The sequence below is a fragment of the Psittacula echo genome (genome assembly GCF_963264785.1).
Source record: "Psittacula echo genome assembly, chromosome: 7".
Taxonomy (NCBI): Eukaryota; Metazoa; Chordata; class Aves; order Psittaciformes; family Psittacidae; genus Psittacula; species Psittacula echo.
The window spans coordinates 13,047,634-13,062,302 of record NC_137740.1 but is presented as its reverse complement, the minus strand read 5'-3'; the positions used below and the strand labels follow the sequence as shown (position 1 = coordinate 13,062,302).

Here is a 14,669-nt window from a genome sequence, read left to right as displayed (position 1 = left end):
CTACTTCCTCCCAGACATGTTTACTGCAACATGGAGGGGTTTCTCCCAGGGTAGTGGCCACTCTCCTATAGAGGCTGGTGGCTTTTGGTCACCCTGCCCTGCCTGGACCCTTTCAACTGGTACAGTGGCCTTGCCATGGAACGCTGCAGGCATGAGTCAGGCCCCAGCACAACACAGCGCCCAGATGGAGCCGTGCCTCAGCACCCCAGCTCGTGGCAGCGGGAGGCCGAGGTGTCATGAGATGTGTACGGCCTCAGCATCGCCACACGCTGCTCACCAGGGACAGCCTGTGCAGGGCAGCTCCCGCCAGCTCCTGGAGTCAGGGCCGTCTCCGAACAATGGGTGGAGAGCAGGAAATGCCGCATGGGAAACAGGATTTGGCTCCGCCGCCGCCGCCAGCCACGGCCCCTTGGCCCCTTTCCTTTCCCTGCTCCAGAGAGTCCTTCCCACAGCCCTGAGCCACGGGGCTGCACCAAGGGGACGGGATGCTGCCACCCGGGCGGACTAGGGCATGAGACCCTCCTCATGGCAGGCAAGGAGGGGGCCCGGGACACCTCCTGGCTGGGCTGGGATCTCAGCATCGCTTGGGAAGCCCTGAGCATGCTGCCCTAGCCCCAGAGGGGTGGGTGCCTGCTCCCAAGGAGAGCTGCCACCAGGCAGAGGACCTCAGTGGACTTTTCGCCACCAAGCTTTGCTCCTGAGCAACCAAGTGGCCACCAAGCAAGCAGGGACAAAGGTATCTTCCTCGCTGTGCCCAGGCTATGCCCCAGTGGAGGTGGTCCTGCCTGCCCTGGACACTGAGCAGCAGGGCAGAGGCAAGATGAGGGGCACGAGCAGGGGCCAGGGGTCCTGAGCTGCTGCTCACGTGGAGCCCTTAGGGCAGCCGCAGCCTCTGGCTCTGACCCCCGTGGCTGGGACATGCCAGGGATCTTCTGACCTCTGCCAGATTCGGGACACACTCCAAGGACATGGGACTCCAGGTTTATCTTCTGCTTCTTCTCCCATGGCTGGCAGGTAAATCACCCCTTCCCCTCTGCCCCAGGAAGCAGCCCCTGCCTCATTGAGGCTTGGTGGGATGAAGCAACTACGGGAGCTCAATGGCACCATCAGAGCAGGGTTTAGAGGGAGGCACATCCCTTTGTGATCGGCCATTTGGAAACCTCAGAGGCCAGCAGTGCCCTCCCTGCCTGCCTCTCCCCAGCATGGGGCTGGCGTGTGGGCAGCCTGTGGGAGGAGAGGGGCCCAAGACTCGTCCTGCTGCATGCTTGGCTCATGGCGGGGGGCTGTGCCCATGGGGATCTCCAAAAGGAGAGTGGAAATGCCCACCATGTCATTCCCATGTGTCTGCACCCAACCTGACTGTGTCCTGGCTGTGTGTCCTGCGCTGGGGGTGACAAATAAGTCCTGAAAAGGGGGTGATGTGAGGGTGACAGCATCTGGCCCTGAGTTAGGGCTGGATGGCCTCGCCCTTGTCCTGCTTGTAATGTGCCTTCATGCTCCTCCACCCCAGGGGCTATCCTGGACATCACCCTGATTGCCAATGTGCAGAGCCTGTCCCACTCTGACTTTTACCTGTCCTGCATCATGGGGGAGCGGGACGTGAGCTACCTGCAGATCGAGCGGGAGAACAAGATCGTGATGACGCACCCTAAGACGGGCTTCCAAAACTATCGCAACCGCAGCAACCATGTCCAGGCCAGGGGCTTTTCCATGGCCGACCTGGTGGGGATCCTCTACTGCCTGGGGCGCACCCCAACCGAGCAGGCACAGGTGGTCTACGTGCACAACAGCCACAACGGTGAGAGGCTGGGGGGGCACATGGGAGCTACCTGCTCCGTGCATCACAATTCCAGTGCCAGCCGGCATGGTGGTGGGATCCTGGTGACCCACAGGCTATGTTTGGGATCTGCCAGCAGCCATGGGGTGGATAAAGGAGGGATGTTCAGCTGGAGGAGAGTGGCTGAGGCCCACGGTAGTGGGCAGCAGCACGGGCAGACAGCTGGGCTGGGATCGGTGCCCAGAAACAGAGCAAGGTCCAAGAGGAAGTCGGGCTCCCTTGGAGGAGGTGGTGGGGTCTGGAAATCATTAACTAGGATGGGAGGCAGCCCACTGGAGCTGTGCCAGCCTCATGCCCCCCCATCACGGGCTCACAGGGAGGAGGTAGTGCTGGAATGCACCTCCAGCAGCCCTCCGGGTGCTTGTCGAGCACAATGCCACAGCAGCACTGCCAGGGCACACACAGCCAAGGGCAGTGCTGGGCTCTTGCCTTCCACTCCCATTTTGTGCCATATGGCCAGTGGCAGGGATAGCACCTGGGGCAGGACTGTCCCACGCTGAGCCTCCAGCCTTCACTGCCCTTGTGTTGCAAAACTATTAGGACTGAAATTTTCTGTGGTAGGTGTCTGCCTTAGGAGGATTTCTAGCTCTTTTTTAGACAGTTTTGGCTAAAAGAGTTAACCATTTGCAGAGAAGGAGAGGTGGGTGATACAAGTTTCCCTGTGCGTGTTAAAACACCGCTTTAGCAAGCAGCTCTATTATCTCCAAGCTGGAGAACAGAGACTGATGGTGGGGTCCAAGCATCCCCCAGGGAGCAGGGATCAGCATGTGTCTTTAGCAAGAGGCTCAGCATAAAAATGGAAGTGGTCCTATCAGGAACAGAGCCAGTCTGGGCAAGCAGAGCGCACAGAAACAAGACGCCACTGGCACAGAGGGAGGGAGGCAGAGGCACGAGCAGAAAGCATAGAGGCAATGGCCAGCAGCAGAGCAGCGAAAAGGGGCTCTGCACCCCCAGTGTCCCTGTACATAGGTCGTAGAGGGAGGTGACAGCTCTGGGGTTCCATCGGCATGTCACGGTGTCCCCTGGTGGGGGGGATCTCAGCCAGCCCCTGCTTCTGGGTCAGCATAGCCAGGCCAAAATAGCACTGTGGAGGAGCTGGTCAGGGGCTGGGTCCAAGCCTCTGTGTGAGGTGCAGATGGCAAAAATAAGAGTCTCTTTTGCAAGTGCCAAACAAGCTGCTGTTGTGCTGTTTAATTTAGAAAAGAAAAAAAAAAAAAAAAAAGAAAAAAGAAATGGAGAAGGAAAAAGTAAGCAAAAAAATTACAGCTTTGCAGGGGGAGGGAGGGCTGGGTACAGACACCTCCCGCCCCCCCAACAAGGCTTGGCATGCATCATCTCTCCCGTTCATCCCGAAAGCACAGAAAAACAGACAGGGTGATAAAGCAGCGGGTGGGGAATATTGTTAGAGGAAAGCTGGCATCTCCCAAAAGGTCACGCTTCAAGAAGAACACAGGAAGGTTGATAAACGTTGGCAATTTTGCTGTAAAAACAAAGTAAAGTGAACCAAAGAGGTCCTGAGAAGCAATCTCAGAAGGGTTTAAATCTGGCAATAAACTATTTTTTACAATATCAAGAGCAGAAAGATGCCCAGAATAACAATTGCAGAAACCCAGATTTCTTTTATCTTTTCATCCATGTGCACAATGGAGAAGTTGGGAAAACTTGTTGGGAATCTGCCGGTGCTGATAGCAAGAGACAGGCAATAAGCAGCCAAACGGAGCAGCATGGCATTGCCAGGCCAGGCTTGCTGAGAGCATGAGTGGAGGGCAGGCAGCATGGCTGCTTGTGGGATACCAGCCTCTCTTAAAAGCAGTCTAGGAAGGGAGTTACAGGTCTGTAAACCCCAATCAGAACTATGGAAATTAGTAGAAACTGTAATAAAGAGCAGTATTTGTGGTTATGTGGTCCCTAAGGAAGAGGCAGCGTGAGCTTGTAGCAGGAGGGTCTCCAGGGTGACTGCGATGAGGATGCTGTGGATGACCCAGTTGACACTGTCTGCTTGGGTTCCTGGAGAAAACTGGGACAATTTCCTTTCAAAGGCTCTCTGGGAGCAACTCCGCACCCAGGGGGTGGCAGGGCAGCTCTTTGGATGGGTAAACAAATGACTAAAATAAAGGGAGCAAGAATAGGAGTTAATTTATGGTTCTTGTCACACGAGGAAGTCCCCACTGGCATGGCACAGGGGCTGTGTGGGGACCTGTGCCACTGGTTGTGGGTACAAACAGCTGAACAAGTGACCATGCCAGCTGCTGTCCCCAGGATGCCTGGAGAGATGGATGGATGAGCTCTGGGGGGCTGCAGACACTGCTGAGCGGTGACGGAGGCCAGATACAATTCAGTGTAGGTTAAGATAAAGTGCTGTGTTTGGGGATCCACAGGGGACATATAGGGCTGTTGCTCCAGTGAGCGAAAGGAAGGAGACAGGATGGAGGCCATGTCTGTGCGCCCTGTACAAGGGACTGCAAAGTCCGCGGTAGAAAGATCCCACCAGAGGGACATGTGGGGAGGGGAATTACCGGGACACATGACCTGCAGTGCCCTTCCCTGGGTGTCTGCAGTGTGTGCAGCTTCCTCCTGGTCCCCGGCCTCACCGGGGCAGGACACGGGGCTGGATGTGCCTTAGCTCCAGCCTGGTGTGGCTGCTTTTAGTGTACACAAGCTGGCGTGACGGAAGGATCCGAGAGCCAGTGCCCGCCTGTGCCCTCTTTTGTGTCTGTCCTGGCACACCCAGGGCTTGGTTTCTCAGGTCTTAACGTATTTATAGCCCCGTTTGTGCTCAGGGCTGAGCTCTGGCTGACTCACAGCAATACTCTGGGAGCTCACTGCTGCCGCATGCCCCAGCACCTGGGAAATCAGGAAAACAGGAGTGACAGGGCCACTGGTGCTGTGGGCTGACCTGCAGCCCTCCACGTGCCTGCTTCCACTCACCGCCCCTCGCCTGCCCATGCTGTCACTGCCTGCAGCCTTGCCTGACCCTGCACCCCCAAAGGCAGCAGCAACGGGGTGCACTGTGCAGATTTATCCCAGCCATCACCTCCCCAGGCTGCTACCACCCACACTGCACCCCAGGCTGGTGCCGGCCAGAGGGCAGGGTGCCATGTCCCGCTTCCTGGAGTCATGCCCACAGTGGCTTGAGGGGCACCTTCCCTGCAGAGCCTCATGGGGTCCCAGCTCCCACATGGGGTGGACAGGGAGGCAAGTATTGATGTCCCAGCAGAAACGTGTGGTGGGTGCTGCGCTGCACAAGGGCCATATTTTGGGGTGGCTGGGGTGCTGGCACTGCCCTGCAGTGTAAGTGCCCTGAGGGGTGACCACTGCTCAGACTGCTTCTCCTCCATCTCCACAGCCCACCTCTTCCCAGTGAAGGCCACGCAGTCTGTGAACATCGCGGAGCAGGCCACCTTCTCTGCCAGGGTCCTCAAGAGGAAGCAGACAGACGTTATGTGGAAAAGAAATGGCAAGTGGCCCCGAGAGCAGGACAGGCCCTGGGGCTGCTCCCAGCCGGTGCCTGGTGCTGGCCCTGGGGGTGCAGGGAGGGCCCCAGGTCACCTTCTGCTCCCTTGCAGGCACTTACTACCAGACCACAGACCGCGGCGAGGTGAGGGGTGACCTCGTCATCCTAACACTCCCCAACGTCAGTGTGAGTGAAAATGGTGTCTACAGCGCCACGTTCATGGGGGACAGCCCTCTGTGGAGTGCCTTCTACCGCCTGATTGTGAGAGGTGAGCAGGGCCCTGGCTCCATGGCACGTGGGGACAGGCAGCCATAGCCAGGGGCCTGGTGCCACCCCGAGCCCCGTCCGCTCTCTCTGCAGCCTGTCCCGCAAAGAAATGGGGACCGTCCTGCGAGAAGGACTGTCCTGACTGTCTGAACGGCGGCATCTGCCATGACCATGTTGGTGAATGTGTCTGTCCTCCTGGCTTCATGGGCACCCGCTGTGAGAGAGGTAGGTGCTGGGCTGTCCAACAGCGGGAGCTGTGGCCAGGACATGCAGGGGGGCCTGCTGCACCCCCAGACCTGGGCACTCAGGCCAGATACTCCACGTGCACCCGCAGTGCCCCTTTGCCCAGAGTGCCCCTGTTTCTGGAGCCAGGCTGGACCATCCACCTCAGCGGGACATGGCTCCTCTGCCTGCTCAGGGTGGTGACATGGGCTTGGGGCACCCCAAAGCCACAGGCATTGCGGGGCTGAATGGTGGGTGAGGGCAGACCACACTTGTTTTTCCAGCCTGCAGGGAAGGTCAGTTTGGCCGCAATTGCCAGGAGACGTGCCAGAGAGCCCAGGGCTGCAGGGGGCTGAGCTTCTGCCTGCCAGACCCCTACGGCTGCTCCTGTGCCTCAGGCTGGAGTGGCTCCCGCTGCAGCCAAGGTATGTGTACATGGGTGTCCATCAGCTCACCTATCCAGCCCGGGCTTCCTCCGGGACCTGGCTCTGCTCTCCAGCAGCAGCAGCACCTCTCCCAGCCTGAAAATAGGCACAGGCTGAGCAGTGCTGCTGCCTGTACCAGCTGCCTGTGGTCTCTGCCTGCACCATGGCCAGGGGTAGCAGTGAGCTCTTCTCTTCCCACAGCCTGTCCTCCGGGATACTACGGCCCTGACTGTGCCCTGGTGTGCGCCTGCCAGAATGGAGGCAGCTGTAACCGCTTCAGTGGCTGTGTCTGCCCAGCGGGCTGGCATGGGCAGCACTGTGAGAAGTCAGGTGAGGCTGGCATGGGGCTGTGGCAGGTTTCTGTTCACAGCCTGTGGGCTCCAGCTCCTTCCTCACTGGTGACTGAGGGAATCATCAGCTCCTGGCCTCACCAGCCAGCCCAGCAGCTCACCTTGCTTGCAGAAATAGCCCCTAAACCTATGGAAACCAGGGCACTGCAAGGGGAGCATCTGGTCTGGCCCCTGGGATTATTAGCATTGCTGAACCTGGAGCATGGGGTGGGGATCAGCGCTGGACCACAGCATGTGGCTCAAGTGCCCTGGCACCAAGGTGCCAGCCCCTCTTGTGCCTGGGGAGGAGTGGGGCCAGCCCTAATGTTGATTTCTGTGTGCCAGACCGCTTCCCCCAGATCATCCATCTGGCCTCGGAGCTGGAGTTCAACCTGGGCTCAGAGCCCGTTGTCAGCTGCATGGCCACGGGCAACCCACTGCCCACCAGTGACAGCGTGGAGCTGCGCAAGGCTGACGGCACTGTGCTCAAGGTACTGCCATGCCCTTGCCCCACCAACATCCCCATTTTGCTGGCTCCCTCAAAAGCCCCCATCTCCCCAGTGGGCTGCTGGGCAGCTTCAGGCTGGTGGAGGGAGCCAGGGGGCTCATGGCACCCTCTGTGGCTGCAGCTCATCAAAGCCATCATCGAGTCAGGGCAGATCACCTGCGAGTTTCAGGTGCGACGCCTGACAAAGGCAGACACGGGGCTCTGGGAGTGCCGGGTCTCCACAACCGGAGGCCAGGACAGCCGGAAAGTCAAGGTCAACATCCGAGGTGAGAAAAGAGTGGGACTAGATGGGGTTGCTGGGGAAGGTTGACAGCACGGTGTGGCAATGCCAGACACTCCGCATTAGACTGGGAGCCACCCATCGTGTGTTGCTGTGCCAGCAGACAGGTTTGGGTGGTGATAAAAGACTTCCTTGACAAAGCCAAACAGAGCCATGAGGTGGCAGACATACCCACACTCTGCTTCTCATTGCTCCCAGTCCCACTGGTGTTATTCCTTCCTTCCCCTCCTTCAAGTGCCACCAGCGCCCCTGAGCCCTCCCAGGCTGCTGGCCAAGCAGAGCCGCCAGCTCGTGGTGTCACCCGTGGACTGCTTCTCTGGTGACGGACCTATTGTCTCCATCAAGCTGCTCTACAAGCCCAAGGATGACACCTCAGCATGGTCATCCATTGTGGGTATGTGTCTGACTGTGGGCTGGGGGACACAGGTAGGATCTAAGTGGGAGGGGCGGGCTGCTCCAGCCAGTGGGGATCTGGGGTGGGCAGAGGTATCCATCTTGGGACCCCCATGGTGATGCTGAGGAGGATGCTGGTGGCAGGGCAGATTGTGGGTCATGGGCATGGCTTTGACGTGTCCTCTTGGCCAACAGTTGACAACAGCGAGAACATCACCCTCATGAACCTCCGGCCAGTGACTGCCTACATTGTCAAGGTGCAGCTGAGCCGGCCGGGGGACGGTGGGGAGGGCAGCAAGGGGCCCGAGGCCATCATGGTGACTGAGTGCCTTGGTGAGCCTCCATATCCCTCACCTTGACCCTACCCCTAACCCTGCATGGTGCAGGCTCTGCAAGGCCCCAGGGCTGATATGCAGTGATGTTTTGCTGCCTTTGTGTTGGCAGAACCCACAGTCAAGCCTGTGATCGAAGGCTGGTCCATAGAGGAGAAAAATACACTTCATGTCAACTGGAAATTGCCAAATAACCACGAGCCAGCACATGGGTTCATTGTCCACCTCTTTGACTCTGCCAAACGGCTGGTCTCTGAGAAGAACATCACTTCCATCTCTGTGCTCTCTGCCCGCATCGGGGACCTGGAGTTCAACAAGGAGTATGGGCTGGAGGTGCTGGTGTACCACTGCACCAGCCTGGGGCCTCCCTCCGACCTCTATAAGGTCATGATCAACAGCAAAGGTGGGTTCAGCAGAACACAAGGAATTGTTTCAGGGACTTACAATGATACATCAGTTATAATTGTAACAGCAACCACCCCCAGGTCTGGCTGCTTCTGTATCCCATCTCTGATAGAGCATGAACAGCTGCTTGGGGGAAACTGGATCCTCCTTTCCCCACTAGACCCCACAGGTTCCAGCACCAAGCAGCTGAGAAACACCTTAAGCTGAACATGACATTCAAGCCATCAGGAGTGATGCTCACAAACAAATGTGTCCTCTGCACCCTTGCCCAAGTACCTGTCTATACTTGCAGCCTTTACAACACCCTGTACCAACAAGTTCCTCGATAAAATTATACCTTGTATGAAAAAATATTTCCCTTTGGTTCACTTTAACCCTGCTGCCTGGTAATTTTGCTGGTCACTAGGGCATGGGGGACCTGCAGTCCCTTTTGTGGGCACACACACACATTCACGCAGCCCTTCACATAGGGAAGGTGGAGCATCAGCCTGATCAACCTTTCTGGCAACCAAGGGGGAAAGAGTGCATAACTCCTTAGATGAGGCTCACTGCCACTGGTACATGTTGGGAGGGCTGATGGGCATCAGGCTTGGAGGATGTGAGGTTTTTTCCACTCAGTGCATGTGTGATTTGGGGCTAGGGATGTGGGCAGGCTGGAGGAGGCTCAGAGGTGGTGGTGGGAACAGTGTGTGAGAGAGGGTTGAAGAAATAAAATATCCTGACGACTAGTCAATACACAGACATCTAGACTGACAGTCCAGTCCCTGAGGCTGGGAGCATTTGGAGTACAGTCCTGCCCCACTGTTGTACCTGGAGAGCAGCTCCACCTCCTCCTGCACCCCCTCCAATCAGGGACCAGAGATCCCTGGAGGTCTCTCAGACCTGGCACAGCTTTGGTTGCCACTGGCATCCACAGGGTCCAGCACCATTTAGCCCCTGCAGCTCCAGGAGCCCTGTCCTGGGACTGACACTCTCCTTGCCTTGTTCCAGGTCCCTCCTCGCCGCGGTCGCTCTCGGCAGAGTCTGTGTCCGACACCGCTGTCAGGCTCTCCTGGCAGGTCCCTGAGTACCCCAACGGGGGCATCACCAAGTACATTGTGGAGATGCAGCAGGTGGGGGGCACCAGTGAGCCTCAGTGGATCGACACTGACAGTGGAGCAGAGACCACCAAGATCGTCGGGGGCCTCAATGCTAGCACCAGTTACCAGTTTCGTGTCCGTGCCAACTCCCATGTCCCAGGGGAATGGAGCCAGCCTGTGAAAGCCAAGACCCTGGGGGACGGTGAGAAGGGTGTACCAGCAGGCAGTGAGCTCACAGCTCTGCTGGAGCTTGGGCTCAGCATCTGGGTCAGCAAGGAGTGAGCAGGGTGCTCACGGTCACCTCAGAGAGTGGCTCTGAAGCAGCACTCCAAGACCAGAATACCTGTGGGTGTCTTCAGAAATCCTGCTCCTCCTAGTCCTGATGGGGCAGGGATGGAATGGTGACAGCACAGCACCCACAGAGTGGGCTCTGCCTTGACCAGAGGGTGACATGGTGCAGGAGGGACTAGAGAAGCAGGACAGAGCTGGCAACAGAGTTGGTGAGTGGACCCAGAGCTGGTTGGAGGTCCAGAAAGCAGGAAGTTCAGTGACAGGGCCCAGGCAGTGACACCCTCATTCCTGTGCCACTATGGCACCAAGAGCTTGCAATATGGTAGAGGTGTCTTCATGTGGTCCCAGGGCGCTGGGAGAGGGCTGCCATCTGAGTGCTTGGCCTGTGCAGGGCTCAGCCATGTACCATGACCCTTCATCCCTCCTTTTGGCAGGAGCACTGAGCGTGCCACCCAGCCTGGGCAGCCAGAGCACTGAACAGGCAGGAATAGACCAGCAGCTGCTCCTGGCCATCATTGGCTCCGTGTCCGTCACCTGCCTCACCATCCTCTTTGCCCTCCTGGCACTTTTCCTCATCAAGAAGAACTTTTTCCACCGGCGCCGCACCTTTACGTACCAGTCTGGCTCGGTGAGTGCCGCCTGCCCCGCCAGGACCGTGTCCCCAGCTCCCCTCATCCCAGCCCGATCCAGGTCACGCTCTGTAGCCTCCAGTCCGGATGCAGCCAGACCTCACTTCCACACGGAGAGGGTGCGGAGCCTGCCCTTGCCCAGGACACCTGCCCTGCCGGGACTGCCGCACAGGCAGAGGGGTGCCCGGTGCCGCTAACCTCACCTGCTCCCATCTGCCAGGGGGAAGAGACCATCCTGCAGTTCAACTCAGGGACCCTGACCCTGACACGCCGGCCCAAGCCGCAGCCCGAGCCCCTCAGCTACCCTATCCTGGAGTGGGAAGACATCAAGTTTGAGGACATGATAGGGGAGGGCAACTTCGGGCAGGTCATCAGGGCCATGATCAAAAAGGATGGCCTGAAAATGAATGCAGCCATCAAGATGCTGAAAGGTGAGCATGGCGGGGCTGCAGGATGCAGCTGGCCATGCCTGGGGCTGTGGAGGGGCATGAGCCATCAGTAGAGATGCAGAGGAAGGGCCTTTGTTGTAGGACTGAGGTGTCCATCCCTTCTTTGCTTCCAGAGTTTGCTTCGGAGAATGACCATCGTGACTTCGCAGGAGAGCTGGAGGTGCTGTGCAAACTGGGCCATCACCCCAACATCATCAACTTGCTCGGTGCCTGCGAGAACAAGGGTGAGGGGTGTCCCCCTCTCCCCAGACCTATGGGCCCTGCCCAGCTGTGTACTCCTCTTTGCTGGGGTGAGTCCCATGAGCCCAACCTCCTCCTGTCACGCAGGGTACCTGTACATCGCCATTGAGTATGCTCCCTACGGAAATCTCCTCGACTTCCTCCGCAAAAGCCGAGTCTTGGAGACAGACCCGGCCTTTGCCAAGGAGCACGGCACTGCCTCCACCCTCACCTCCCAGCAGCTCCTCCAGTTTGCTTCGGATGTGGCCAAGGGGATGCAGTACCTGAGTGAGAAGCAGGTACATCCCCAGCAAGCTCAGAGCATCCTTTCTCTGGGGCCTGAGGACTCCCTATCAGGGTATGAGACCCCTGGGGCCAGCAGGAGGGAGCATATGGCTCCTGCTGACTGGTGGCCCCTTTCAGTTCATTCACAGGGACCTGGCAGCAAGGAATATCCTGGTGGGAGAAAACCTGGCCTCCAAGATTGCTGACTTTGGCCTCTCCAGAGGGGAGGAAGTCTATGTGAAGAAGACAATGGTGAGGCAGGAGCAAAGCATCTCCATGGGGCCTGCCTTCAGTGAGAACAACCCACCGTGCCAGGATCGGCTGGGTAACCTCTGCCCTCCATCCACAGAGCATCCCACCTTCTCTGATGGTCATTCCCTCTGTTTCCCCAGGGTCGCTTGCCAGTTCGCTGGATGGCCATTGAGTCCCTGAATTACAGCGTATACACCACCAAAAGTGATGTGTAAGTCCTGCATGCAGGGGCACTGGGACTGAGGCATGGCTGTGGCCATCTCCATCCCTCTCCGGGGTGGTCAGTGCAGCAATGCTTTTGCTCTGGGTGCTGCAAAGGCTGGAGGTGATGCTGATGCATCTCCCTGAGGAGCTGCCAGCTCAGCCCAAGCCCTGGCTGCCTACTCCACCCTGAGCTAAGGGTGATGCCCTATGGCCATCAGTGGGGCATGGTGGAGGGCTCCATCACAGCATCGGCTCCTGCCTTTTCAGGTGGTCATTTGGTGTCCTGCTCTGGGAGATCGTCAGCTTGGGTAAGGCTCTTCTGTGTCCCCTGCCTCCACTCAGGCCCCTGCAGGTCTGGTCCTCCCTCAGCCCCAAAGGGGACAACCAAGGGACCATCCACCACAGCCAGTAGTGTGTCTCTGGCCACAGGGGGGACACCATATTGCGGGATGACTTGTGCTGAGCTCTACGAGAAGCTGCCCCAGGGCTACCGCATGGAGAAGCCACGCAACTGTGATGATGAGGTGTAAGTGTGCATAGAGCCCCACATCCCTCTGACCCCACTGCCCCACGGGGCTCCCACCAACTTACAGTAGCTCCTGCCTGGTTCTCCTCTGCATTGTGGCTAGGGAACAACCTCAAGTCTCACACCCCAAACACCCTTCCTGGGCTTTAGTTTCCCACCTGCTTCCCCCCACCTCCCACAAATAGCTTTTCTGCCCTCTCCACCTCCCTGCACGCTGAGCCACCACTGGCTCTCTGCCACCAGGTACGAGCTGATGCGGCAGTGCTGGCGTGACCGCCCCTACGAGCGTCCACCCTTCGCCCAGATCTCCATGCAGCTCATCCGCATGCTGGAAGCCAGGAAGGTGAGTGGTGACAGCTCAGCAGGAGGGATACCAACCCTGCATAGTGCTTGTCCGAATGCTGGAGCAACCCTTGGGCTTGGGGGTGGGGCGACAACAACCAGCAGCAGAACCTGTGTGACCCCACCATGCATGGGGGTAACCCCAGCATCACTTTTTGGGGTGGCGAACATGCCAGCTGGGATGGAAGGTAGATGGGGATACTGTCCCAGCTGGCTCCTGACTGGGGTTCCCCTGCAGGCCTATGTGAACATGGCCCTGTTTGAGAACTTCACCTACGCGGGGATTGATGCCACAGCTGAGGAGGCGTGAGGCTGGTCTGGCACCGCACAGAGGGGCCTCGCTGGCCCCAGCTGCTGGGACAGTGTATGGGGACGAGGAGATGCCCATCCTTCTCCGGAGCCAAGCATCCAAACACCAGTGCCCCTTGCTGAGAGCATCTTTGCTGCAGCAGGACTGTGCCATCCCCTCCCTGGCTGCCCACCCCGCGTGTGCTGGCCACACTGGCATGCCATCAGCCACCAACAGAGCCCCATGCTGCTGGAGGACATGCTGGGATGGCCCCAAGGACAAGCAGCAGCAGAGTGTTCACAGCTGAACAGGCAGGAGAGAGGCTCTCTCAGGAGCCAGGGCACTGCTGCCTTAACCCACGGACACAAATGCTCAAGCTTTGGGGCGAGAGGGTAAGCAGTGACCCAGCAGCTGCCTGCCCTGCAGCTCTGCACATGCTCTGGACCTGAAGTGGTGCCAGTGGGACTTTAAACATCACTGCCTGCCAGCGTGGGACAGGGCCACCCCGAGTGGAGTGCAAAGGCATAAGGGACAGCATCGGCTGTGCGCAGCCTCCAGCTCTGCAGTAACCTTTTGGAGGTGCCAGTTCTGCCCTATGGACACTAAACATATTGCAACAGACAACCGGGTCTAGAGAAGGGGAGGTGGGGACCCAGCTCTGCCCCCCTGGTGGCACTGGGGAACAGCCAGCATGGCCTCCGTGGTCTGCTGCTGTGGTGGGCACTCTTCAGGATCCTGTTGCTGTTGGGGTCTTCTGCTGATCCCCAAGGATGCCCCAGCACCCCCAGAAAAGCCCCAAGTCTTATCATGCAATGGGGATGGGTTTTCTTAGATCTTTCTTAGATCCATCTGGGATCTTTCCCCCTGCAATTTAAGACTTTGTCCTGTTCCCAGGGAATATGGAGAACAGATTGTGTCCTACCTCTGTGTAGCCGCCTCTTGCATGCTTGAAAACCCTTCCTGCAGCTTCCCCCTGGTTGGGGGCTCCTCACAGGGATGGCTCTGCTCCTCTGGGCAGTCCCTGCGGGCTGTGCAGCTCCGGACCCTGCCCAACCTGGCCAGCTGGTGCCTGTCCAGCACTGCCTGAGCGCCAGTAACCTGCTGTGTCTCACAGAGGGACTGTGGTGTTCAAGCACCCTGCTCAACCACATGCTGCTGGGGTGATTCCCTCTCGCGTGCTGGTCCCTTGAGGATCCCTCCATGGGAGCTCCTGCCCCAGCCTGCTGTCCCTCATCCTGCACTGCTGCTGTTTGTTGTTGGCAGCAACAGTGTGTAGGCTTCATCTCTATTGGCTTCAGCTTGCTAAACCCCAGGCGTGCCATCCAGCTGCCTGTCCGGCCATCTTCTGCAATCTGCAGGAAGCAAGGGCCGGTCCTCTGGAGGCTGGAATCCCAGCCAAAGGCAGGGGCATTTGCATTTGTCCTAGGCAACAGTCTTTTTTCCCCAGAAGGTGTTTCAACCCTGTCAATACCATTTTGATTGCCCATTCTGGCCTCCAGTGCTTTTTGGTGTCAGTTGCAGCCATCAGTAAGCAGCTTCTCTGCTCCATCACTGAAGCCCCCAGTGAAACAGTGATGGGCGCATGCCCCTGCAGGCAGCCTGTTGCGTGCCACTGCCTTTGCACCTCCTTCACTGCCAGTGGGAACAGCATC

At 58.3% G+C, this 14,669-nt stretch overlaps 1 protein-coding gene across 1 annotated transcript; it reads left to right on the top strand.

The window, feature by feature from the left end:
• Positions 1–968: 968 nt before the first annotated feature.
• TIE1 (tyrosine kinase with immunoglobulin like and EGF like domains 1) lies at positions 969–13,038 on the top strand (the record flags this gene model as incomplete). The annotated part of the gene is made up of 23 exons (XM_080624135.1): positions 969–1,014; positions 1,511–1,798; positions 5,184–5,294; positions 5,404–5,559; positions 5,652–5,783; positions 6,065–6,205; positions 6,407–6,535; positions 6,880–7,025; positions 7,164–7,308; positions 7,558–7,716; positions 7,911–8,048; positions 8,160–8,450; positions 9,443–9,733; positions 10,257–10,570; positions 10,672–10,882; positions 11,014–11,124; positions 11,228–11,418; positions 11,543–11,656; positions 11,797–11,867; positions 12,128–12,168; positions 12,290–12,386; positions 12,630–12,729; positions 12,967–13,038. 23 exons carry the CDS (start codon positions 969–971, stop codon positions 13,036–13,038), a joined length of 3,495 nt encoding a protein of 1,164 aa, XP_080480261.1.
• Between the last annotated feature and the right edge of the window lie 1,631 nt (positions 13,039–14,669).